Below are 27,213 nucleotides of genomic sequence, written 5' to 3'. Positions count from 1 at the left end.
AGCACCGACAGTGCGAAGGCCCTATTATAATTCAAGGAATGATTATTATTAGGGCCCAAGCACCAAAGTGTGAAGGCCTTCTTGTTCCTGAAGGGATTATTATCATTGTTAGGGCCCGAGCACCGACAGTGCGAAGGCCCTATTGTAATTCAAGGAATTATTAGGGCCCGCGCACCGGACGGCCCTTATTATTAGGGTCCGGGCAAAGCGGTGCAAAGGCCCTATTGGATCTGAAGGAATTCTTCTTAATCTTTTTCTTCTTCCAAAACAAACGCATTTTTGAGGGCCTAAACGTGCACAAAAAATTGTTAAACTTTGCACGTACATCAGAAGTGGTGAAATATTTGATATTTTATAGGTCCCGAACATGAGCGTGGCAAAATGGCTCAACAGCGCCCACTAAACTGTATCCCCAGCGGCATTTTTCACCGACATGCACAGAAATCGATACGCACATGTATCATGCCCAGACGCACAAAAAAGTCTCTTGGAGCAAAACCGTAAACCCAACAGGAAGTCGGCCGTTTTGAAGCGACTATTTTTGGCGATTTGCATGCTTTGTATTTTAGCAAACTCCTCCTACAGATTTGATCAGCTTGACTTCAAAATTTTCGTGCGTCATCTAGATTAGTTTGTGATTAAAAGTCATCAAAATCAGTTTTCACTGAACACCCTTGCCGTGGCGAATTTTAATGTTTCGCCATAAAGCTGGAAGTCCTTATAACTCCAATGTACATTGTCCAATCTGCCTCAAATTTCTCATACTTTATGAGGGTCCCATCCTGAATACATCTGTGTCAATATTAAGACATACTCATTGCGCCACCTACTGGTGACAGGAAGTTACATGTTCTGTACTTTTATGAGCTATACCAAGCAGCATGAACAGATCCATCTGAAATTTGGTCAGATAAGCCTTAAGTCTTTGATGATTACATATTGTGAAAATGGTGAGTTTTCACTGGACACCTTCGCTGTGGTGGCGTGGCGAATTTCGATGTTTCGCCATGAACAAACAAAGTGTTGTAACTTGACTCTGCATGATCAGATCTTTTCCAAATTTCCCATGCTTGATAAGAGTCTCGGTCTGAAGGCAAGTACAGACTCATATTGAGTCATAATCATTGCGCCACCTACTGGCAACAGGAAGTCTTAAGCGCCACTCTTTTGCTAACTACTCCTAACAAGTTGGAAACAATAAAATTTGGTCAGCCAAGGTGTAAGACCTTGAGGCTAAAAACTCCTGAAGCTTTTGAGTTTTCATCAAAACTGTTGCCATTGCAACACATTGTTCGCCACAAGGTACGAAGCTCTTTTTAAAAGGCTAGACATGCTTGAAAACTCATAAAACTTTGCACACATATGACAGGTCTCAAAGTCTGTAGTATTGTAGAGGTGGCGGGCATGGGTGTGGCAGAATGGCTCGACAGCAATATTTCAACAAAGCAGCCCCCGCGCCACGTTAAACCTACATGTGCGAAAATTGGTACACATGTATCATGCCAGGGCACACAAAAAAGTCTCTTGGACCGGTACCTTAAACCCAACAGGAAGTCGGCCATTTTGAATTTAGTGCTCAATTTTGGCGATTTTGCATGCCTTGTATTTTAATGAACTCCTCCTACAGAATTGATCATAACAACTTCAGAGTCAGTGTGTATCATCTAGACTAGTTTGTGATCAAAAGTTATCAAAAGATTTAGCTATCGTTGAAGCGAGTTGCCGTGGCATGGTGTTGAATTTTGATGTTTCCCCATGACAGAGGAAATTGCTATCACTTAAACGGAAATGCTCCAATCTGCACCAAACTTTACATGTTTGATAACAGTCCCGGCCTGAATATATCTACATGACAATATTCCATCAGTGATGCAAACTGACTTAATAGGGCCTCCCACGAAAATTCAACGAAGCAGCCCCAGCAGCAGGCAAAATAGTGGACAGAGGAAGTTTATCTCCTTCTTGCACTCTCTGAAAACAGCCCGGGTCAGAAGAAATCTACATGCCCGTGACAGAAGCCCTCTGACTGCACCACGCCCCAACGTGCGCAAGGATGCGAGGGCCCATTCATCACTGCTTGCAGCTTTGATTATCAGGGCCTGAGCACTGACCAGTGCGAAGCCCTCTTGTATCCAAAGGAATTATTATTAGGGCCCGAGCACCAAGTGGTGTGAAAGCCCTATTGGATCTAAAGGAGTTCTTCCTCTTCTTCTTCTTCCAAAACAAACCCATTTTTGAGGGCCTGAACGTGCTCGAAAACTCATTAAACTTTGCCTGTGCATCAGAAGTGGTTAAAAATTAAATATTTTATAGGTCCCGAACAAGAGCTTAGTAAAATGGCTCAATAGTACCCCTTGAAAATTAAGAAAATGGAGCCCCTTGATACGGATTGTCGTAGAAGAATGAAATTCAGTATGCATATGTATCATGACCAGACACACCAAAAAGTTCTTTTGAGCCATACCCTAAGTCCAACAGGAAGTCAGCCGTTTTGGATCAAAGTTGTGATTTTGATGTTGATTTTGCCATTTCCAGCCCACATACTTTAACAAACTCCTCCTAGAGATTTGACCTCAGCAACTCCAAATTCAGTCAGTATCATCTACAGACCTTGGAGATGAAAAGTTATTAAAACAGTGATTTTACGACATTCCCAGGGGGCGTGGCCGGGCGGTGAATTTCAATCCTTCGCCACGAAAATTGAAATGGCCATAACTCCTGCGTACATGATCCTATGAGACCCAAATCTTTTGTTCTTGAGAAGAGTCCCGCCCTGAACATATCCACATGTCAATACTGGATCAGAGTCATAGCGCATCAAGAATTTTCTGATCAAATTCAAAGTGGCAACAGGAAATTACATGTTTTACACTTTGACGCCTTGTGGGTAGCACAGTGATTGGATCCACCTCAAATTTACTCAGAATAGCTTCAAGACCTTGGGGATTGTATATTCTGAAGTTGATGACTCTCTGTTGAAAGGCATTGCCATGACAACTAGGCGAATTTTGATGTCTCGCCATGAAATTTCAAAGCCTTATAACTTGACTCCACGTGGTCTGATATTTTCCAAATTTCCCATGCTTGATAAGAGTCCCGGTCTGAAGGCAAGTTCAGGCTTATATTGAGTCGTAGTCATAGCGCCACCTACTGGCAACAGGAAGTCTTAAGCACCACTCTTTTGCTGACTACTCCTAGCAGGTTAGCCAGAAACACATAGAATTTAAATTTTCATCAAAAGCTGTTGCCAGGGCAACACATTGGTCGACACAAAGTACAAAGCTGTTTTTAAGGTGCTAGACATGCTTGAAAACTCACAAAACTTTGCACACACATGAAAGGTCTTAAAGTCTGTAATACTGTATAGGTGGCGGGCATAGGTGTGGAAGAATGGCTCGACAGCGCTCCCTACAATATTTCAACAAAGCAGCCCCCACGCCACGTTACACCTACATGTACAAAAATCGGTACACACATGTATCATGCCAGGGCGCAAAAAAGTCTCTTGGACCCATAGCTTAAACCCAACAAGAAGTCGGCCATTTTGAATTTACTGGGTAGTTTTTGTGATTTCCATGCCTTGTATTTTAATGAACTCCTCCTACAGAATTCATCATAACGACTTCAAAATCAGTGTGTGTCATCTAGGCTAGGTTGTGATCAAAAGTGATCAAAATCTTGAGTTTTCGCTCAAAGCCCTTGCCGTAGCGATGTGGTAAACTTTGACGTTTTGCTATGAAGCAGGAAGTTGCTGTAGCTTGAATGTACATTGTCCAACCTGCACCAAATTTCTCATGCTTGATAAGAATCCTGTCCTGAACACATCTACATGTCAATATTTACGTTGTATTTTTTGCACAAATTTTGTTTTGTGTTTTAATGAACTCCTCCTAAAGATTTAACCCAATCAACTTCAAATTTGGTCAGTGTAATCTAAAGACCTTTGTGATGAAAAGTTATCGAAATCTTGTTTTCATGGAATGCCCTTGATGTGGCAACACGGCGAATCTCGATGTTTCGCCCTTAAACAGGAAGTTGTTGTAGCTGGAAAGTACATTGTCCAATCTGCCCCAAATTTATCATGCTTGATAATTGTCCCAACCTGATCACATCTATGTCTCAATAGTAAGTCATGGTCATAGTGCCACCTACTGGCAACAAGATGTTACAGGTGCTGTACTTTTACAATCTCTGCCTAGCAGGTTGAATACATCCACTTTGAATTTGATCAGAAAAGTCTTGATGAAAGACCTTGATGATGTTATATTGTGAAGTTTGTGAGTTTTGCTATGCTGTTGCTGTAGCAACACAGTGAATTTCAATGTTTTGACATGAAAAAAAAAATGTTGACTCCACATCGTCAGACGTTCTCAAATTTCACATTTGATAAGAGTCCCAGTCTGAAGACATGTACAGGCCAATAATGAATCATAGTCATAGTGCCACCTACTGGCAACAGGAAGTTACAGGCCCTATACTTTTACAAACCTATCGTAGTAGGTTAATCAGATCCACCTAAAATTTGGTCAGTTACGTTGTAAGACCTTGATGATGCTAAATCATAAAGCTTCTCAAAGACTGCACCCAAAGAAGATAGTGGAGCACACAGTTTACTTTAGTAATTTATTAAGGTGCAAACAACAAATGTTTCGATGCGCACTGCATCTTCTTCAGGTCTGACATTAGTCGTTTGCACCTTAACAAACTGCTTAAGTGAATCATGTGCTCCAGTATCTTCTTTTGGTACAGTGTTTGAGAAGTGGCCCATTGAACTCTTTGTAAGAATATACAGAGATTAGGTTCATGTTTGGCAGGCTCCATAGCACCCCCTAATGCGTAGTAGGCCGTGGCTGGGAGAAAGTTGCTTTGATATTCACAAAATTTGGTATGCACATTGTTCTCATCGTTTCGGACATATTTCACATAGGCTTTCATTGGCTCCACTCAAGCAGAAGTCAGCCATTTTGAATTTTGTGCATTTTTCCTGTATTGGATTATCAAATGAATCCAATAAATCCTCTAGGAGGAGTTTGAAAAAAATTGCAAAACACAGTAGAGATGATGTTTATTTAACACTCATTCTTGAGAACTGGGACAAAGCCTTATTTTGGGGGGGATTTGGATTTTTGCTCTTCAATTATGCTGGGAAAACATATTTTAAAAGATCAAAGTCTTGGCTATTAAACCTTGTAACAGGCCAACCTCCCAGTGATTTTATTTTTAAATAGCATTTTTTTTAGGTGAAGAATTGAATTTTGTCAACTCCGTCAGGCACACAAAAACTCATAGTATTACAATATAAAACATGAAGGAAATGTTAAATGATTTTTGTTGTATTTAATACAAGATTATTTCATTAGCTGTATAATCAAAAAGTTTTATATCTTTTTACTCAAGAAATAAATGCCATTATAATGTTGCCCACGTACAATTTCTGTTGATCATGTAATTTGTCTTTGTGAAAAACTACATCTACTATCATTTATAAAACAATGAACAAACATTAGCTGTACCATAGAAACCTTTTATTGACATAAATTCATTTTTTAAATCATTATGTACATATATTTAATGAATATAACAGAAAAAAGCCGTCTCACGGAGGTGACTTCTCAATGATGGAGTTGACAGCCAAATGATGGAGTTGACATCAGATAAAAACACACAATAGTATGAAAACATAAAAAACCTGGAAGCACACAGAAAGTCATTTCAAACATCAATCTTCTTTATGATTGTTTAAGATTTTAACAGAAATCAGCTATTACATCGAAACCTTAAAAAAAACATCACGACCTTAAAAAATCTAAGAAGATGTGAGACTTTGTAACCAAAGTGATCAACTTTCAAACAAAATAACAGTAACTGTGAAACACCTATATCCTCTTTCAGAATTCAACAGACACCAGTTATCACTCTAGGGATGGGACGATATATCGAAATTTAATATTTCAATACAAACATGTGACTACATGTATGGGTAAGAAAAATTAATGGGAATATTATCTCCATGTTTTTCCTGCAGTAGTAATCACAATCACTGTGCTTGACCACTGACAATTTAACAAGCTTCTCATCCAAATTATATTATTTACATGTTGTAATGACACTTTGAAATTGTTTACATTTTAGCAAGACAGTGCCATTGCTTGAAAGATTTGTGGCTTAGAAATACAGAAACATATGTGCACAGGCATATTTTGGTGTCATTGAACCTTAAATCACAACTTAAACAAATCTCACTGGACACTGACATTGGACACTGGCCTCTGTAACAAAACTGTTGCTGTTTCGTCACTGGGAAGTAGATGGCTAATGTGTTCATCTTCTATGAAGTCCATTACATCTAGAGAAATGCTATATATTTCCCTTGTTTGACTGAGACGCATAGGAGCTGCATATCCGACCAGTTTAACCAGAACATCTTTACGAGGGCTAAGCATTCATCTCTTCTGCCATGTTGAGGTGTGAATTTCTCATTGGGGCAATGGGGATGCAGGAGTTCAACTCTCACATCCTGATTTTCACCATCCACAGAGACAGCTCTGGCCAACCACCAGTGCTCATCATAAACTACTGACATCCGGTCACCAGGCTTAATACTCTCAGCAGTTATTCCTGTGGATGTGCCCTCAGGGCCTGATGGTGGCTCTTCTTCCATTTCCATCAGAAGTTGTGCTAATGGGCTTAACACATTTTCCTTGGGGGCTGCAGACTATCTCTGGTTATCCATGCTGCCTTGCTCAGTGCCTAAAGCAAAACAAACTGGACTGAAACAGTGACACATTCTTGGTTTACTGCAGAAACATGTCAATTCTCTGTACCAGACAATCTTTTGATCTTGGACGACCTGGTGAATCCTTCTTGTTGCAGGCAAAGGTTTCAGAGTAGGAGGAAGGACTCTGTCGAACCTCTTAATTTCTTGTCCATTGGTGAGGTAGAGTAGTACATTGTTAAGGCTGTTGGACACCTTGTCATGGAACTGCATGGCACTGACAATGTCATGTCCTCTTAAAACCAGACTGTCAGCTGCCCTCTTCACTGCCCCTCCAATTCCATCTGGAGTGCCCTTTCCATGTGAGGTTGGAAAAAAGTTCCATGTTGCCCTTTTAAACCCTAATTTCACAGGAATGTCACTGAAGAGGAAGAATTTTTTCTTATTCTTATATTGCTTGCTTGGACCATCCGACCAGAAATGTACTGTATCAACTGATGGATGTGCCCTGTGTATCTCTCTCAGTACGGGATCCATGTAGGCCCAAACAGATGCAGGATCTTGGCGTTCAGATTCAGAGATTGTGCAGAATCCCGACTTAGCTTCCTTTGTGTAATACATACCAGTATGTAAATTTAACAGAGGTAAGTTCTGTCCAAAATGGCAAGCCTGGACTTCAGCATGGTACTTGCATTTCCATGCCTCTGAAAAATCTATGTGTACGATGACCTCGTTCTCTTTGTATGCTCGAATCAGGTATTTGGTATTCTTGTGACTGGTTCTGTTCAAGACACACATGTGTTGTAGTTTTGCTTTTGAGTTTTTCCTCATATAATCGTATAAGCTCTGAGAGCTTGCCTTCATGAGATACCGTTATTGTTGAGGGGTATGTTTCACCTGCTGTCGATTGTCCCACTTTTTCCCACTGCCTCCAGTGGACATTAGTTGCCTCATGTTCTGGGAGCAGCAGTGTCTGCTTGTTTAGACAGCGTGTACATTTTCGAAGGAGGCAGGACTCAGTTGTTGGTGTGCAACACACCAATTTAAAACTGTCTTCCAGTTTTGTTGAATCCACAACCCCTGATGGTTTGAGCACCTCCAACATTAAAGCTGCCTTCTCATGAAGTTTACATAGGCATGTTTTGCGGTCAGAGGGTTTGGGCGTAGTAACATGAAAGGGCCTTAAAGCACAAAAAGATGAGTAACTGAGTTTTACTGTAAGGTTACTTGTGGTGAATTCTTTGTGTAAGTTTATCATAGAGTCTATTAAGATCATCCTCTGATGTTTTACTTTGTTCCTTGTTAAGTTGTCTTGTTTGTTGTAATCCGGGCAGAGTTGTGGAAGAAGTCTTGAACGTCTTTGGTGATGACCCGAAGGTAACTGTTTTTTTTTTTGCCTTGGTTTGTTTTTTGTTTAGAGATTTATAAGATATTCCAAACTGTTGGATCTTGTGGAGAATGTGACATTTTTTTCTGAATTTTTCCTGATAAAGTCAATGCTTGTTTCCTGGGTGGAGTTATGCGTTTGTTCGCGGAGAGCTCATTCACCAAAGCATGGTGAGAAAGACCTCTTAATTGAGGGATTTCTCAAGTCACTTCTGCTAATCACTTTCTCAGTCATGGTTTGTGGAGAGTTCATGACACATTTGGATGCATGCTTTGCTCGTTTAACTTTTTTTAAGACGATCCCTCTTTCTTCAGTCTCAGCAGTTTGTTTTTTAAAGACTTGATTTCTCTTAAGCGCCTATTCTTGGCCCTCTCTCCTGCAAGGGACTGTCTGCTAACACCTGGCTCATCAAAGCCCTCATCTAATGGACTACCTGGTGGTGTGTCTGCTAACTGCAGAGTGTGAAAGTCCTTTTTGCGCTTTCTTGACCTCCTCTGAGAACTTCTCCATGCCCTCCTCTTTAATCTCTTTGCTTGCTCACTCATGTCTCCTACTTGTTTTATTTTCCCTTCTGCAACCCTTTTTCTCCATGTTTCTCTTTCCCTTTGTAGTTCTTCTGTCTTTTTGTCAGGCTGATTATTTATCCTCTCTCTTCTCTTTGTCTCATACTCTCTGTTTGTGGCCCTCTTCACCTCCAAAGACAGGTTTTGTTTAGCCATTTGTACCTGAAACATTTTTAAGCATATAGCCTTCTTAGTCACTGATATGCATCAATTAAAAAATAGTAATGGTATTTAAATAACTAAATGGAAAATAAAGTAGTAATTTAAACACATTATTCAATTATTAAAGAGAATTGAGAGTTATGTCATCTCTGTCAGCATAGGTGTCTACTCCATCAGATGGAATATCTTACGGAGTTGACAAAATGTTACATTTTTTTCAATTCACAGCATAGTCGTACTGAGTACGTAAGTTGCTAAGAGTTCTCTTAATGCTAATAAAAATACACGTTTTTAACCCATAATTCTTATTTAGTTTTGTTCTAGAAGGGCAACAGAGTTGACCTATTATGGTTGAGACACACCTGATAGAAACATTATTTAATGAATTTATCAAAAAGTAGACAGCTTACCAGTGCTTGAGCAGCTTTCCCGCCTTTTTTGAAACCAGGAAGTGAGACAGGGGTCCTTAAAATATAGCTAACCCTTTTTATGCCTGATTAAATTATGTTTTTGTAGAAATCTGAGGTTGACAAAAATCTGGGACACAACTTTAAATGGCCAATATTTTCATTTAAAAAAATATTTTAAAAAAAAGATGTTAATAGTAAATGTTTACACCTATGTTATCAGTAGGTATTGTTAGTTTTAGATTTTGAAGGCTTTTAACATTTTTTTTTAATTGTTTGAAGTTGTGAATTCTTGACGAAGACAAGGGTGTTTTCTGGCACAGGTTAAGTTTAGAAGTTAAAAAAATGAAATAAGACCAAAAAATGTTATAAATCATATGTCTTTCATATATATATATATATAAACTCTATGATGCAGAGGAGGAGGAGGTACCATCATGGAGGGACAAGCCCCTACACAGCATGTACAACCAACAGAAAGAAGAAGTGGCTGATATCAAGAAATCCTACCAGTGGCTGGAAAATGCTGGACTGAAAGACAGCAGAGAAGCACAAATCATGGCAGCACAAGAACAGGCACTTCAAGATCAATAGAGGCGGGGATCTACCACACCAGACAGGACGCCAGGTGCAGGCTGTGCAAAGATGCTCCTGAGACAGTTCAGCACATAATAGCAGGGTGTAAGATGCAGGCAGGAAGAGCGTACATGGAACACCATAACCAAGTGACTGGCATAGTGCACAGGAACATCTGCACTGAGTATGGGTTGGAGGTCCCAAGGTCACAATGGAAGACACCTCCTAAGGTGGTTGAGAATGACAAAGCCAAGATCCTGTGGGACTCCCAGATCCAGACTGACAAACTGGTAATGGCTAACAAACTGGACATCATGTTGATTGACAAACAACAGAAGACGGCAGTAGTGATGGACGTAGCAATCCCAAGCGACAGCAACATAAAGAAGAAAGAGCACGAGAAGATAAAAAAATACCAAGGGCTGAAAGAGGAGCTAGAAAAATGTGGGGAGTAAAGGCAACAGTGGTGCCAGTGGTAATCGGAGCACTGGGGGCTGTGACCCACAAACTGGGAGAGTGGTTCCAGAGGATTCCAGGTACAACATCTAAGGTCTCTGTCCAGAAGAGCGCAGTCCTAGGAACAGCTAAGATACTGCGCAGAACCCTCAAACTCCCAGGCCTCTGGTAGAGGACCCAAGTTTGAGGAAGACACATCACCACCCCCCCATGGGAGGGGGGTGAGAGGGAGATTTTTGATTTTTATTTTTTATGAATCTTTTAAAAATACATTTTCACCAAAAAAAAAGTAGAATTAGTGTGCTGATAAATAATTTTTTGGTAGGACATGATATGTCCCAATTCTCAAGAATGAGTGTTATGTTACTTACCTTATTTATGTGCACTCATTTCATTTCAGCTTGGTGTGAGAGTCTCTACTGCATTTTGCTGTCATTTATGGTTGCACTACTCTCCTCTGCTCTCTGTGGTTCAGTAAAGGCAGGGCTAAGCCCTCCGTGTGTGCAGCAGGGGAGAGACAGCGAACCAGGTGAAGTAAGTTGAATAATAGTAATAATTTAATAAAAATAATTTAATCTGCACAAAAGATGGACAGATGACAACTGGGGGGCGGGAATTATATGCTCACCAAAAACTATTTGGTTATTGATATTTGAGAATTAGATTTCTTTTTATACATTAGCCAACATATACACCAATACTGATGTATTTATGATTAGCTAATATCAGCTAATAATATTAGCTCTACTCTAGATCAAACCAGGGAAAAAATAATGCAGCAGGGCAAAGTAGCAGTATTAAGTCCTACAGCAGGAGCACAGTGAACATGCTTTGAAATCAGGCTACTGGCAAAACTATTTAATAATGTTGACTGCATTCTAAACAATGATAAACATAAAAAGCTGTTCTGCAAGAGGAAATTATTGTACCTACTGTTATTCACTCTAGTAATACGTAATGTATTAGCAAAGGTGCAATCTTCTAAATGTATTAAGCCAATTCGTGTCTAGTAATTTATTAATTTCACTTACTTTGGACAGTACGACAGTGTGAGAGAGACCTAATATCTAATATCTATTATGAGAAATATGTCAAACGATCCGTCATATCACAGTTTCATCACAATTGCAAATTTAGTGCAATCAACTGCACTATGATTACTGGTTCTAGTGAGTAAAATAAGTGAATAAAAATGCAACAAAAGGGAGTGAACAACAAAAACAAGACTGGAGTAATATAAAACACAATGTCCCTACAATTCCTTTAAGTTGTAGGACTGGGTGAACATGTATTTCCAAAAATAAGTTTCCCAGTATGGCTCCGGCAGCAATCAACCCCTGATTTCTTTATGGTAATATTGTATAAATAGTGATATTCTTGTTCCTGAAAGTAGCAGTGAGTTACCTGAATGGGGAAGATTCCAGGTAGGATGGGACACGTGATACCAGTCGACCGGCAGTCATCTAGAAACTTAAGGAAAGTCTCGGCCCTAAAGAACAGCTGGGTGATGACAAAGTCTGCTCCGACATCCACCTTCTCCTTCAGGTGTTGGAGGTCATCCTCATAGCTCTCTGCCTCAGGATGGCCTGTGGGGTAGCCTGGACACGCAAACATTTCAATCACTGACTGATACTTCAAATGGAGTTCCACTTAATCTGTGTACTACTGATCGGTAGGCTGAGAAAATACCAGCAACACAGATGTCAAAGTAGTCATCAAACTCTGATCGGATATGTTTAACAAGGTCAACAGCATAGTTGAAGCCTCCTTCCTCTTCTTCCCAGTCTGCTCCTACTGGGTCTGTGGAGATATCAGAATAACACACATCACATTTGTTATCTACAGTTGTATGCAAAAGTTTGGCCACCCCTTAACAAATAACATATTTTGATGATTTTTTAATTGAAAAGATGTAAACACAGCCTCTCTAGGACATAAAAAAGACAATATTTTATGCAAACATTAATGCATAGTTACTTTTTATGTCATAACTTGAAAAAAAATAAAAACATCATTGTGGCATGTGCAAAAGTTTGGGCATCCTAAGAGTTCTGAAGTCTCAGATTCTTTTTACAAGGTCTCAGACATTGATCAGCTTGTTAGGCCTGAGCCATGTCAACAACTGCAATTAGGAAATGTCAGCTGGTGCCAATTTTAAAGCTTTACAAATACTCTGACTCTTCAAACCTTGTGTCAACACTCAGCAACCACGGGTTCCTCTAAGCGGCTGTTCAAGACTCTGAAAATGAAAGTTATTGATGCTACAAGAAGATAGCAAAGCGTTGTCAGCTTGCAGTTTCCACAGTGTAAAATGTAATTAAGAGATGTTAGTTTAGGGAAACTGGAGGTCAAGATGACATTTGTAAAACCAAGAAAACCCAGAGAAAACTGCTCGTATGCTGGTCAGAAAGGTAAACCAAAACCCCTATTTGACTGCAAAAAACCTGCAGGAAGATTTAGCAGATCAGGAGTGGTGGTGCACCGTTCCAACGTGCAACGACACTTGTACAAACAAGACCTTCGTGGAAGAATCAGTAGAAGAAAACCTTATCTGCTTCCTCATCCTCATGAAATCCAATGTCAGAGGTGTGCAACAGAACTTCTACAGAAACCTTATACATTTTGGAAACAAGTGCTGTGGACTGATGAAGTTAAAATAGAACTCCGTGGCCACAATCAGCAAATGTATGTTGTAAAAAAGGAGCACCTTGCCACCTGTTAAGCATGGGGGTAGACCTATCATGCTTTAGGGTTGTGGCACAGCCAGTGGCACAGGAAACATTGCACAGGTGGAGGGAAGAATGGATTCCACTAAATACCAGCAAATTCTGGAAGCAAACATCACATCGTCTGTGAAAAAGCTGAAGCTGAAAAGAGGGTGGCTTCTACAACAGGATAATGATCCCAAACATACCTTGAAATCCACCATGGACTACCTCAAGAGATGCAAGCTGAAGGTTTTGGAATGGCCCTCACAGTCCCCTGACTTGAACATAACACAAACACAACACAAATCTGGGAAGATTTTTTAAAGAGCTGTGCATGCAAGACGGCCCAAGAATATTGCAGAACTGGAAGCCTTTTGCAAGGAAGAATGGGAGAAAATCCCAAATACAAGAACTGAAAGACTTTAAGCTGGCTACAAAATGATATCTGCCAGAGAGGGTGTTATTAAGTATTGACTATGTAGGGTGCCCAAACTTTTGCACATGCCACCATGTTTGTATTTTTTTTTAAATTTTGTTCAATTTATGACATAAAAAGTAACTATGCATTATTGTTTGATGTAAATAGTATTTTTCCCATATTCTAGAGAGACTGTATTTACATCAGATATGAGGTTTTTTTCAAATTTGTTTCCCCTAAAAGGAGCCCTAATAATCTGTGTATTAAGATAGACTTGCTTAACTTGCATAGAGATATTCAGTTTATTGTCATAGAAGAAACCAGAAAATATTCACCTTTGAGAAGCTGGCATCAAGAGAATTTTGACTTTTTTTTCTTAAAAAAAAAAAGAAAAAAAAAAGACTCGAAATGATGAATGGATTATCAAAATAGTTGGTGATTAATTTAATGGTTGGCAACTAATTGATTAATCGTTGCAGCTCTAAAGTCATTTAATCAATATCTAACCTGACTTTTAACATGTAGAGCAAGTTTTAATCCCAAGCAAAACTACTGTTACGCTCTTCATTACTGAGAGGTGCAGGCAGGAAGAAGTAAGTGAACTGTTTTGTCTTGACAGGAAAAACTATGGAGCAAAGAATTCCAAAGAGTGTGCCACATATATTGTAAGCAGCTCACTCCCAAAAAAACATATACTGTCCTACCTCCTCTTAGTGCCATGATGTTTTTGAGGCCCAGGTGCTTTGCTTTGGCCAGGTAGCCAGTGATCTTCTCTTTGGTCTGGTTGCAACAGGTCAGGTGGAGAATGCTCTCTAGGCCACAATAGTTGACCGCTGTGCTGGCGATCATCATGGATGAGGTTTCCTTGTCAGAGCCCGGGTCCCCTGCTGGATGCCAGGTAATGTCGATGAACAAGGGCCCTCCGGAGCCCATACGGTCAAATCTGAAGAAAAATGACATGCTCAAAAAAATAGCCCTGTTATTATTCTGTAGCAATGTGGACACTTCTTAAGTGGATAGTGAGAATGATATATTACTTCTGTGTACCAGTGTTGTAGTACTTGAGTCCAGGACTCACACTCGAGTCCAACTCGACTCCTGATTTTCAGGCCTCATGACTCGACTTGGACTTGAGCACTGATGGCTCGGACTCAGACTTGAGTATTTACTGTATATGAGGACTCAGACTTGTTATTTGAGAGAGAAGTAAAAGGTTTTTTTGTTTGTTTGTTTTTATTAGTTTTTTTTTGGTAATAGGCCCTTTTAATTTGGCATACAGATGTGACCAAAATGATTGGTACCCTTGCATTTTATTAAAATAATGCACCACTCTCCCTGAACATTGTTGAAATTAAAAGATATTTTATTATCAATGCATGTCTATATTTGGTTTGTAATGGAACAAAACAAAAAAGTTGTGAAAATAACTGAATTCATGCTTATTCTACAAAGACATGCAAATTCTAAAATAGCCTGGACAAAATTATTAGTACCCTTTAGAAGCTTTAAGAAATAATTGATTAGTAGTGATACTTTGAGTAGACTATTATGTTTTAATTAGTATCACAGGTGTTTTCAATCTTATAATCAATCGTGCAGCCAGTTTAAAAGGTTTTGTGCCACTGTGTGTATCACATCAAACACATCGAACATGGAAAACAGAAGGAAAACTAGAGAGTGGTCTGAAGACATTAGAAAAAAGGTAATAGCTAAGCATGGTCAACTTCAAGGTTACAAGACTATCTCCAAACAGCTTGATGTTCCTGTGACCACTGTTGCCAATATCATTAAGAAGTTTAAGGCCCATGGAACTGTACCTAACATCTGGATGTGGTCGCAAGACGAAAACTGGGCCAAGACTGAACAGAGGGATTGGTCAAAGAAAGAACCAAGGAACACTTCAATACAGATCCAAGCTGATCTTCAAGCTCAAGGTACAATAGTTTCAAGTCACACCATCTGTCTCTGTCTGAATGAAAATGGGCTCCATGGTAGAAGACCCAGGAAGACCCAACTTCTAAGGGGGAGACACAAAAAAGCCAGACTGGACTTTGCCAAAATGCATGTTGACAAGCCACAGTCCCTCTGGGAGAATGTGCTTTGGACAGATGAAACAAAATTAGAGCTTTTTGGTAAATCACACATATCCTATGTTAACAGAAGAAAAAATGAAACCTTCAAAGAAAAAAACACTATGCCTACTGTGAAACATGGAGGAGGCTCAGTGATGTTTTGGGGTTGCCTTGCTGCCTCAGGCACTGGGTGCCTTGAATTTGTGCAGGGCACAATGAAATCAGAAGACTATCAAGGCATTTTGGAGTGAAACATACAGCCCAGTGTCAGAAAGCTGTGTCTTAATTGCAGGTCATTGGTCTTCCAGCAGGATAATGACCCCAAACATACATCAAAAAGCACCCAAGAGTGGATGAGAAGAAAATCTTAGACCGTGGAAAGAGCTGAAAGCAGTTGCAGTTGGGAGACGGTACCCATCAAACCTGAGAGAACTGGAGCAGTTTTCTCAAGAGGAGGGGGCCGAACCACCCGTGGAGAAGTGTAGAAACCTTATTCAGAGTTACAAAAAGCACTTAACTGTAGTTATTGCCTCCAAAGGCTGTGCTACAAAATATCAAGTTAAGCGTACCAATATTTTTTGCCTTGCCAAAAATACCATTTTCATTTGTTTTATTGTATTAAATAATATGTTGGGTTAGAAATCAAAAGTAAAGTTTCAGTTATATTTAATGTGAAATAAAGAATGATGGATACCATATACTTCTGTCAGTTTCAACTTAATACAGAGAAAATGTAGTTTTTTTTAAAAAAGGTGTGTGGGTAACAATATTTTCGGCCACATCTGTAAGATATTAACTATTTTAATTAGAGATGCACCGATCAATCGGCCACCAATCTAAAACGGCCGGTTTTCAGCGGATCAGCCATCGGTGACTGGCAGACCTGTCTCATATATCCATTTTTTTGCTGGTCAAATTTTATGCACGTAGCCACACTATGGTTCACGTCAAAAAATCTTATTTAATTCTTATAAAGAAAGAAAATCAGAATTGGTAGGTCAGACTTTTAAAAAAATGCAAATCAGAATTGACCAATAAAATTGTAATTGGTGCATCATTAATATTAATATGATGATAACTGTTATTTTTGTTTTATGTAGACCTTTTTTATTTGTATGTCAGCTCTTTGACCGTGCCAGAGTGGAACAGTGGACCCCATCTTGGAACTCGACTCAGACTCAACCTTGATGACTTGGACTCGGACTCTAGTAATGGGGACTTGATTAGGACTCTTCTTTGGTGACTCAAACTTGGACTCAGACTCCAACACTTGGGACTCGGGACTCAAGACTCAACTCAGACCTGAGATTTAGCAATTCGACTACAACACTTGTATGTACAATATGTACAACATTTCAAGTGTGTCTTAAAACAAAAGTCAGGTGTCCCTAAGAACACTGTGAAAGGTTTTCCTCCGGCTCGTATTGGCTATTAAAAGATCCCCTTCAAATGTGCATTCAGTGTTAGTGATGGGGGCCAAAATCCCCAGTGCGTCCGCACAGTCATTTTGTGCAAAAATGCATTTAAAAGTTGATTTAAACTTATATGAGGATTCAGCAGTCTGAGTTAGTATCAAGTGGATATCTGCCAGGTTTAGTCTTTTTAGCATCAAATTCCCTCTTTGTGTTTCTTCAGACAATGTTTCCCTGTTGAGCTGCAGTGGAAGTATAATAACAAAAAGAGGGATTTTGGCACTAATATACTGTAACGTTCAAAGATATCTACTTGGTTTGACTCATTTGGATGGCTGAAACTTCATATTAACTTCAGATAAACTGTGAGGACTGTGGATTTTGTCTCCCATCACTTACACTCTAAGTGCATTATGAAGGGATCTTCTAATGGTCAGTATGAACAGGAGGAATGATTATGGCAAGAAAAACCTTTTTCAGTGTTCATTTGAGCAACTGACTGTTGTTTTAAGACAGACTTGAAAAATTATGAACTCATCCTTTAAATGTATGAGGAACAAACCATGACATTGATCTTTGTCAGTCACCCTCTTTTCTAGAACTATATATGAGCAAACTAAGCTCTCTAAAGTTTTTCTTCAAGGATTACGAAACGCTGTATAATAAAGCTTTATTATTTTAGAAATAGCCTTACAACTGTTCACTAAATTCTTTGAGTCCATGTGTCCAATGTCTGTATGACCTTTGTTGATGCAAAGTACATCATGTTTGCTGCATATTTAATTCAAGTCCAGTTTGACTTCACTTGCCTTGAGATGAGGTTGACAGCTCCACTGGCTGTGCGGGGAGGAAAGAATTCAAGTGAGAACCAGCGGTCCCCGGACTCCATCCTCTTCCGCATCTTGTCCCGTAGTCTGTCAGAGCGGTCTGCATCCAACACTGGTGTGGAACAGCGGGAGCTCTCCTTGGAGCTTTCCCCACCGCTGTTGCTGGCCCCACTGGATTCGCTCTTGCATGAATGCCAGCTACCGTCCCCTCGATGAACCTGGTTCACCATGATGGCAGATTACACTGAGACTAACGGAAAAACACAAAACAAAAACAACGCTGAAGTTATCTTCAATTTGAGGTTAAGTGGAAAGTTAAAGGGGACCTTTTATGCTCATTTCCAGTTCTATATTTTTATTTTGGGACTCCACTAGAGTAGCTCTGCATGATTCACAGTTCATAAAACTCTTTATTTATCTTATATTGGCCCTTTATGCAGCCCCTCAGTTCAGCCTCTGTCTGACCAGGCAGTCTTCGCTCCTTTCTCTTTAAGGGCCCCCTCCGGATAAGTCAACGCTGTTCTGATTGGCCAGCTTTCCAGAAGCCTGCCAAGGGGCAGCTGTATCAGAGTTTGCAGCAGATTTTAGACTGATGTGTTAGACAGCGCTCTCCACCACCATCATCAAAACACCAAATGAGGGAATATCTTTTTGGAGAATGGTGTTGATCCCTCCAGAAGAGTTCCAGAGACTTGTAGAATGAATGCCAAGGCTGAGGAACACCATTCTTCAAAAAGATATTCCTTCATTTGGTGTTTTGATGATGGTGGTGGGGAGTGCTGTCTAACACGTCAGTCCAGAATCTCCCATAGGTGTTCAACTGGGTTGAGATCTGGTGACTGTGAAGGCCATAGCATATGATTCAAATCATTGTCATCTCATCAAACTATTAAGTGACCCCTCCTGCCCTATGATTTGGGGCATATTTGTACTGATGGAACAAGTGATGTGGAAATGTGCATTATGCCAGCCACCACATTTTTTCACCCAGCTATCATTTTGAAAATTGGCCACTTTTTACATTTTTTTGGCTGGCTTCACATCATTTTCATACTCATCAAACCATTCTGTGACCCCTCATGCCCTGTGAATTGGGGCATTGTCATCCTGGAAGAGACCACTCCCATCAGGTTAGAGATGTTTCATCATAGGTTAAAGGTGATGACTCAGAACAACTTTGTACTGATTTGCAGTGACCCTTCCCTCTAAGGGGACAAGTGGACCCAAACCATGCCAGCAAAATGCCCCCCAAAGCATAACGGAGCCACCGGATCCCATCTCTGTAGGGGTCAGGTATTCAGACCTGTACCAGCTTTTCCTTTAATTTGTCATGCATCTGTGTACGATATGAAAATAAGGAAAAGCATAATAGGTCTCCTTTCTGGGAATCATAAATAATGATATTTAGCGGTGGATTCTGTTTTTTTCAACACTTATACTTATGAAAGTGTGTTAGACATCCTAGAAAAAGCCTTAATGCTGTTTAAACCCAGTTTCATTCAGATTTGTGAAACCTTTACTTTGTTTATGAAAAATGAAAAAAGCGATTTCACTGATATTTCTCCTTCCAGACTGAATTAGACCAGGTCCAGGCCAAAAACCACAACACTTAGACTTGTCAAATCTGGACTAGATTAACAAGGGGACTCCAGAGACTCATAAAAACACAGTTTCGGATTTGTGAAACCTTTATTCTATTTATGAAAAATGAAAAAACGGGCGATTTCGCTGTTTTTTACCCCCCCAGACCACATTAAGGTATACTTATTGAGTATTCACAAATTGAAAAGTGGGTTTAGACAGCGTTAAAGCTTTTGCTACAATGTCTAACACTCTTTCATGAGTGTAAGTGGTGAAAAAATCAGCTGCTAAATATCATTTTTTATGTTTCCCTTAACTTTCCCCTTAACCTGAAGCTAGAAGTGTCGTAAAGAAAGTGACTCGTATTCAGTCAATAATTTTAGATATTTATACTTTGACAGCGAGGTAAAAAACGTCACAACAAACTCTGTCCAAAACATTTTCACAACGTAACCACAACCCCATACAGCAAAGATAAAAAGTTAAACAATTCTCAACATTAATTCCCGATACTTGTCAGAGTACGGAGAAAGTTCAAATTAGTTACATGTTTAGAGTCCTGCTGGTTGGCTAATATACAGAATTTATCAGAAGACCACAAAAAGGTCCCAAATATCGTATCCTACCAGGTCCATCCCTTTGCAGCAACGATAAACTATAAACTGGTAAGTATGTGGAAGAGTTTGGTGTTACAGTTAGTTCCCAAACAGAATGACAGGAGCCGATCGTTTTATACTTATCATGCGAGCGCGCGCACATGCACGTGAAAAGTACAACAAAAGCAAAAGCTTATTAAAAGGCAGCTGGCCCTCTGGGCACAGCTAGCTGGGTACCTTACGCACGATTGTAGCATATCGGTCATTAACATAGATTATAGTCTATGGTTATTAACATAGACTATACACAGTCTATGGTTATTAATAGAGAAATACAGGAGTAACGCAGGCTGTGATGATAAGCTACAAGCTAACCCCAGATACGCACTGTTAGGGCAAACGTTACTTTTCCCACCTTCCCCTGCCTGTTGTCTTTGTGTTGCCGGTGTCCCGGGCTGTCTCGGACCGTTTCCCATGCAACATAGACGAACACTAGCTGCAGCGTGGGGCGCGTGGAGCCTGGTACAGCGTGGCGAGTGTCCACGAGTCGGTGCTATATTGAATCACAGACCTCCACGACACACCCACTTTACTCCATGTCACGCCCACTTTACTAAGTGAATTCCCCCCCAGTTGATGTTGCCACCGTAACTGTATGCTACACAACACCCCTCCCTGACCCTCTAACCCTAACCTAACCATCTCACTGCTCATGCCTAAACCTAACCGAGTGTAGTAAAGTGGGTGTGTCGTGTAGATACTGCGAGTCCGCAGATACACCTACTTGTTGACTTCAGGAAGGGAAACCCCATGATACATCCATAGGCAAATTGTTTTCTTTTCTTCTTCTTCTTCTTCTTCTTCTTCTTCTTCTTCTTCTTCTTATTCGTTTTCTTCTTCTTCTTCTTCTTCTTCTTCTTCTTCTTCTTCTTTTTCCTTCTTCTTCTTCTGTTGGTTATTGGCGGTTGGCAAATGGCCTTTAGGTGCATTACCGCCACCTTCTGGACTGGAGTGTGAATCGCAACAGTCACTACACTATTTCATAAAATTCTCCTATTAAGTCCTGTGTTTTCTAACAATCTGAAAATAGCCCTGTGCCCTACATCACCTGAACACCTATGGAACATTTCTCTAATACCAAGTGTCATGTGACTCTTTTGGAGTGTAATTTTAAGTGTCAGTAGGACAGTATAAAAATATATGCTCCACCGTTTCCTATAGTTCACAATGCTCACATCTACTCGTAGCCTGCTTCATTGTGTTTAAGGTGCTGTTCAGACCATGACCAAATCTTAATATAATGTCCTCCTCCTTTCTATTTCTATTCTCTTTCTCCTATTTTTCTTTGAATGCTATAGTAGTATTGGCTGTGATATTATGGATCCCACTGCTTTTCTTGGCAAGACGATCAATGGACAAGACACGCCCTGCATAGCATTCAAGTGCTTTGATTAGTCAGGTGTCCATGCTCGTGCCGCTAGCCTGCTAGCGTTTAATTCCTAACTGTATGTTCAGTGGGTGTCTGGTATGGGGTAATGGCCCAGCAACAAATTTCCGATCAGGGAACGTTCTATGAACATTGCCTGAAGGGTAGGGGAACATCCTCCGGACCTCCCTGAGGGTTATTGTGGAAAGTTTTCTTTACGGTCCGCAAATGTTCATTTTTTTTAAAGATTTACTGTTCGCTCACCATTTGCAGAACGTTAGGAAACCAACGGTCCACGAACAGTGTGCAAAGGTTCGCAAACCGGAGTCAGCAACACTTCAGGTTCCCCGAACCAAAAATTGTTTGCTGAGTATCCATCAGTCTCTCAAAGGCAGTCGAGGTGCTGTCCGCCCATGGTTCGTACCGCTGTTAACAGCAACGCTGCCACTACAATACTACTATCAGCTACTTTTTTTTTTTACAAACCCTCAAAATATTCATATCCATAGCCATTGTCATGTCAGCTGTTTAAATAACAAAACACCACCACTGAAATACTGTTTTGTTACTTATTTAAACTTAAAGTCATCAGTTTCCCTGCTGCCTTCACATTTTTAATTAATTGATCTGATGGATAATAGGCTGTTCAGAGTTAAGTTGTTGTAATGTGAAACTCACTGGACTTGAGGAGAAACACTGAACACCCTGCTGCATGTGTATAGATTGATTGCATTGACAGGAGGTAAAGCCAGCCGCATATAGATCATGCACAGACCCACATACACACATTACAAACAGGCAGGATATTGGATTATGATTAGAATTTAGTATTCTTCATTGTGGGATTTTAATAATCTTAAACCCCACCAATTTATTCATTTGAACATGAACAACTTCAGTTTTAGCAGCTGGATTCTTGGCTCCTCCATAATTTGCTGCAACATCTTTGACACAGAGGATAATTAGAGCCTGAGCCCCAAAGGGGCGAAGACCCTCTTGTAATCTGTTCTGTTTGTTTGTTTCTTTCTTCTTTCTTTATTATCTCGCCACTTCAGACTTAAATTTGACCCCCTAAACATGTTCAAAAACTCACCAAATTCAGCACGCACATCAGGTCTGGTGAAAAATTTGCCCCCAAAGTGCCAAAATGTGCTCTATAGCGCCACCTATGTCACTATAATGGCCGCCACGGCCCATAGGAATGTCGTAGAGAGATCAAGCCAAAACTCAATTATTCGTCTCATCAAGACCTACAAATCATATGCTGACACCCCTGACTTAAATCCAACAGGAAGTCTGCAATAAGCCCATCAAACTACAACTTTGGGATGGGTGTGGTGGTTGAATGGAGCTCATTGAGTGAGAGTGACAGTTTAGTGATAAAGTGCTGCAGGAAAATAAAATCAAAACTAAAATTTGTAGCTCTGTACTGCACTTTTTCCTTTATTAGGGCCCAAGCACCTAGCGGTTGTCTCACACTCTCCATTCAAATATATGAGTATTTTTCTGTGTCCAGCTGCAGTTACTTATTGTCTCTACACACCTGACAGTACACATGTCAATCAAACTGTCACCAGGTCATGTGGGTCAAAAGCCTTTACTTTTCTAAAAATAAACTTGATGAAAATTAGGAAATTAATTTGTTTTACACACAAACTCATCAAGAGTTTTCAATTTACTAATTAAAATTCAAGTGAAAGGGCCCAAAACTTGCATAATTTTGATGCCACAGGTGTGAACAAGACAGACATGTCTCACCCTGCAGAAAATTCTCATCCTCGCACCGTTGAGATTTGATGCTTCACCATGACAGAGGAAGTTGCTATAACTTTATTGTAAATGCTCCAGTCTGCACCAAACTTTTCATGTTTGATAAGAGTCCCGGCCTGAACACGTCTACATGTCAATATTCCATCAGTGATGCAAACTGGATGAATAGGGCCCCCTACGAAATTTCAGCAAAGCAGCGCCAGAAGCGGGCAAAACAGTGGACAAAGGAAGTGATGTTTATCTCCTTCTTGCACTGTCTGAAAACAGTCTGGGTCTGAAGACATCTACATGCCTGTGACAGAAGCCCTTCAATTGTGTCGCGGCCCGACGTGCGCGGAGGCACGAGGGCCCGTTCATTGCTGCTTGCATCTTTGATTAGATAAGAGATTGTTAAACAATCAGTATGGCATAAGTGACATATGTCATTTGTCTAAGTTTGTTTAAGTCTAACAGGCACAAAAAAAGCACCAGAGGGGTGAGGGAGATGTCAAACACTGAGACTTTGAATGTCCTAAGAAGAAGTGGCAAAATAAGTAATAACAGCTGGGTGAGTGTACCACACAGGTGTGTAAGGACTTATTATCATGAGCCACCCGTGATGGTGCATTGGCCACAGCGTCAGCCCATGGACCAAAAAAAGGATGCAATATGTTGATTTATTTCTGTGTGAAGGTTATGGGTTCACAGTACTTTTATTCACCTGTTTTCACAAATTCAAACTTGCCATGATATGTTGACAAAGCTTTTTTCAAATTATGAATTCTCTTTAAAATCAGATAAAATGAAAACAATAACAAATGGTCCTACAAATTGACAGTTTCTCACAGCATATTAACATAGCAATTTGATACTTTCAACACATCTGTGGACCCGGGTCTCTTGGCTGGCTCCTCCATAAACCGTTGCATCATCTCTAACACAGTGCCTAAGAAGAGCAGGTTCCTTGATCACCTTTGCGGGCAGAGTGGAATATCAAATGTATCCAAGTCATATGTAATCAACATGATTTGCTGAAATGTGTTTGAGATGCGCTGAATTTTGTGTACCTGATCTCCTGACAAAATTTATTGAAACAATTAAAAATTTGGGTCACTGCACCAGCGATAGTAACAAAACAAGCGGTCCTATCACCTTCTTGTCCAGGTCATTGTTGATGCTGGCCGAAGAGCTGTGAGCCACACCCAGCAGTGAAGATATCACAGGTGGGCTTCAATGTGACCTAAAGGTGCACACATAAAGAGAAAAAAAGAGTGAGTGTGTGTGGAATGTAGGTGAATTTGAGTTGAATTAAACTGTAATCAAAAGGTACATGTAGCATGTAATCCAAATATTTAAGCTCTGAAAATATTAACTTTTAAGTTAATCAACTTAAAAAATTTGAGGCAATCAGTTACCTTAAATTTTTTGAGTTCTGTTAACTTATTTGGGTTTACAGTGTGGACATCCACAGTAGAGAGATGACAGAGAATGAGAATGAATTTTGAATGACATGCAACACAAGTCCCTGGACAGACACTGTGGTTCATGTTGGCACCTAGACCCCTAGTTCACCAGGGAGCCTCAGTCATCATTTTAATACTACTCTAATACCTTAGATGCATCGCTATACTGTCCGACTCTAGTAAGACACACTAATTAATATAGCTTGGAGAGTGGAAAAATAACTTACCATGGGTGGAATAATCATTGTCAAATCTGGCAGGCCTTTCTATGGTTTTCTTTTTGTTTTCCACCTTGGTATCAATGTTGGATGTGTCCGCTGCCAGTCGGGCCTCTTCAAAGGCCTTGTTTTTTGAGTCTTAACATATAATATGGAGAAAATTATCAATGTAGAATTTTAATACATTCCGATTCCATTAAAGCAATGTTTCTCAAACTGTGGGGTGGGCCTGCAAAGGGAGGTGTACGGAGTTTCAAGATTGAGTTTCACAAGATGTTTCTGATCACAACAAAATCATTTAGATTATGATATAAAATAACATAAAAATATAAAAATAAACAATAAGATTGTCTGTTTAATTTTCCACATCCAAAAAGAAAAAATTGAAATTAAAGAAATTAAATTAAAGACAAAACTATGGGTTAGACAATAATTCAGTATTATCAAATGCCAACTATCTGGAATTACGGTGACAATGTGATCATGTGTTACCATCTTTCAAATTGTCATCATTATTATTGTTATTAGTATTATTATTATTATGGCTATTATTATTCCTTTTGTCAACACAGGTCCAATTAAAAAAGAAGCTGGGTAAAGTGGTGAAAAATACCCATTGCAGAAAATACAAAACTTATTTAGGTATAAACAGTACCTGGGAGGTATAAAAAGCTAAAAAGAAAAACACCTTGTTACCAAACATTTATCAGAAACGCCGCTGATAAAACAAGCAATAATTTAAAAGCACAGTTGGTTTTACTCAATTGACAATTGACTACTCAAAGTTTCCCTCTAGCCACATAATCAAAGTCTGTGTTGTTTTTGGGGTTCCAACATACATCACCCTCCAATATAGCGGAGGAGGGGAGCTGTAATTATGGAGAAGTTAGATAACAATTATGACAAATTCAGATCTAACACATAATTTTGATGACTGTGGCATTACATGACATAGCAAATTCTGTATATTTTATGCAATTTTTCAAAAGTTTGAATCTTTTGAGACTTTGATTGATAATGACTAGAATTGTGAGTCTAAAAAAAAAAAAAAAGTCACTAGACTTGACAGCATACTGTCAAATTAAATTTCCATCTCTTTTTTAGTTAGTGTTGTCAGTGAGGGAAACTGTTAACCTGGTTGCTGGATATGGTCACAGATTTCTGAGTCTGATGGAATAGTGTCAGAGCTGATAAAAATGAATCATTGCAGAGCAAACCTAAATAAATATGGGAAAGGTAATACACAAAACATGAAAATTAATTAATACAGTAATCAACAGCTCCCTCACTTTCTCTTCAAGTGTAATGTTATGAGTTAACAATTTAAGTTGCGACCAACTTACAAAAGTGGTTCAATGGTTGGTAGCCAAGGCTGAGGGCCTGTATGACCTCTCTGTTGCCGTGGAAACCAGCTCTAGACGCCAAATCTTGATATAATGTCCTTCTCCTTTCTCTTTCTATCCTCTTTCTCCTCTGTCGGCCGTGATATTATGGATCCCATTAATTTTCTTGGCAAGACAATCCATGGGTAAGACACGCCCTGTGTAGCATTCAAGTGCTATGATTGGCCAGGTGTCCATGCTCACACCGCTAGCCTGCTAGCATTTAATTCCTAACTGTATATTCAGTGGTTGTCTGGTGTTGAATAATGGGAAACGGACTATGACTTAACAGTTAGAGGCAAGCTTTGAGAATGTAATATTTTATGTATAGCTTGGAAAACAGCGATATGGGGCACTGAATTTGATGAATTTACTATTTATCAAACCACAAGAATGAGCACAACACACTGATTCTCACTCTCACTTGTTCTCTTCCTTACCATCTCCTCCTGCTGGAGATAAAGTAATGGAAAGCAGCTGTCAGTTGCTTTAGAGGTGAAGTGGCCGTCTGGCCGTCTTGCCCCTTTCTTTCTTCCTGTCAGATCTCTTTTCCCACGACTGCTGCTGCTGCTGCTGCACTGAGGAGCTGAGGAACACTGTTTCGAATAAAGACCCCACAAAGCTATTTCTGTGTCCTGTAATTTCCTACATTGTAGCTCCTCTTAAAAAACAGAAAAAGAAATTTATGTTGCAAATGGCAATTTTAAAATCTGATCACTGTTTCCATCTTTTTGCGCTAATCAAATAAACACCTTTAAGCTCATTCATTCATATAATAAAAAACAAAAATAATAATCCCTGTCACACTACTCTAATTTACGGACACCATTATCTTTTTCAGATTCTACAGTAACAATCACCAATAATCTACTTTAAACATTAATATATTTCATTTCTTTGTGTGACAATGTCAAAGCATGTGAATCATAAGCTTTTCTTACCTGTAGACAGAGTCAGAAACAGGATCAGAGCTCCATAAAGCTGCATCGTTAACAGATTGTCAAACGTATGAGAGAACTGTAGAGAAGATGTGAACTCTTCTGAAGTCTCCCTTTATCGGTCCAACCTCTCAGTTTTCTTCCAGAACTTGAACAC

The 27,213-nt window shown here is 39.7% G+C and overlaps 1 protein-coding gene and 2 long non-coding RNA genes across 5 annotated transcripts in view; all 3 read right to left on the bottom strand.

Annotated features, from left to right (window-relative positions):
- mthfr (methylenetetrahydrofolate reductase (NAD(P)H)) overlaps positions 1-20,774 on the bottom strand; it is a 40,523-nt gene extending 19,749 nt beyond the window's left edge. The window contains exons 1-5 of one of the 3 annotated variants that reach the window (XM_042408228.1): positions 20,665-20,774; positions 17,686-17,953; positions 14,097-14,335; positions 11,956-12,066; positions 11,671-11,864 (exon numbers count right to left, since the gene is read on the bottom strand). In XM_042408228.1, the coding sequence (XP_042264162.1) occupies positions 11,671-11,864; positions 11,956-12,066; positions 14,097-14,335; positions 17,686-17,933 (792 nt within the window). In that variant the 5' untranslated portion in view covers positions 17,934-17,953; positions 20,665-20,774. Of the gene's footprint in view, positions 1-11,670; positions 11,865-11,955; positions 12,067-14,096; positions 14,336-17,685; positions 17,954-20,268; positions 20,522-20,664 lie in introns of those variants that run through there. The other 2 variants (XM_042408229.1, XM_042408227.1) reach the window with 2 other exon arrangements.
- On the bottom strand, positions 8,689-9,636 carry LOC121895239. The gene is made up of 2 exons (XR_006095715.1): positions 9,238-9,636; positions 8,689-8,827 (listed from the first exon to the last, which is right to left on the bottom strand). It is a non-coding gene; the product is annotated as an uncharacterized LOC121895239 (long non-coding RNA).
- Positions 20,775-23,772: 2,998 nt separating the features above from the next.
- LOC121896313 lies at positions 23,773-26,691 on the bottom strand. The gene is made up of 3 exons (XR_006095966.1): positions 26,559-26,691; positions 24,746-24,874; positions 23,773-24,295 (listed from the first exon to the last, which is right to left on the bottom strand). It is a non-coding gene; the product is annotated as an uncharacterized LOC121896313 (long non-coding RNA).
- Between the last annotated feature and the right edge of the window lie 522 nt (positions 26,692-27,213).

Source organism: Thunnus maccoyii, chromosome 4, assembly GCF_910596095.1.
Source record: "Thunnus maccoyii chromosome 4, fThuMac1.1, whole genome shotgun sequence".
Lineage (NCBI taxonomy): Eukaryota > Metazoa > Chordata > Actinopteri > Scombriformes > Scombridae > Thunnus > Thunnus maccoyii.
The sequence above is the reverse complement of the archived record's forward strand: the minus strand, read 5'-3'. Positions and strand labels throughout refer to the sequence as shown.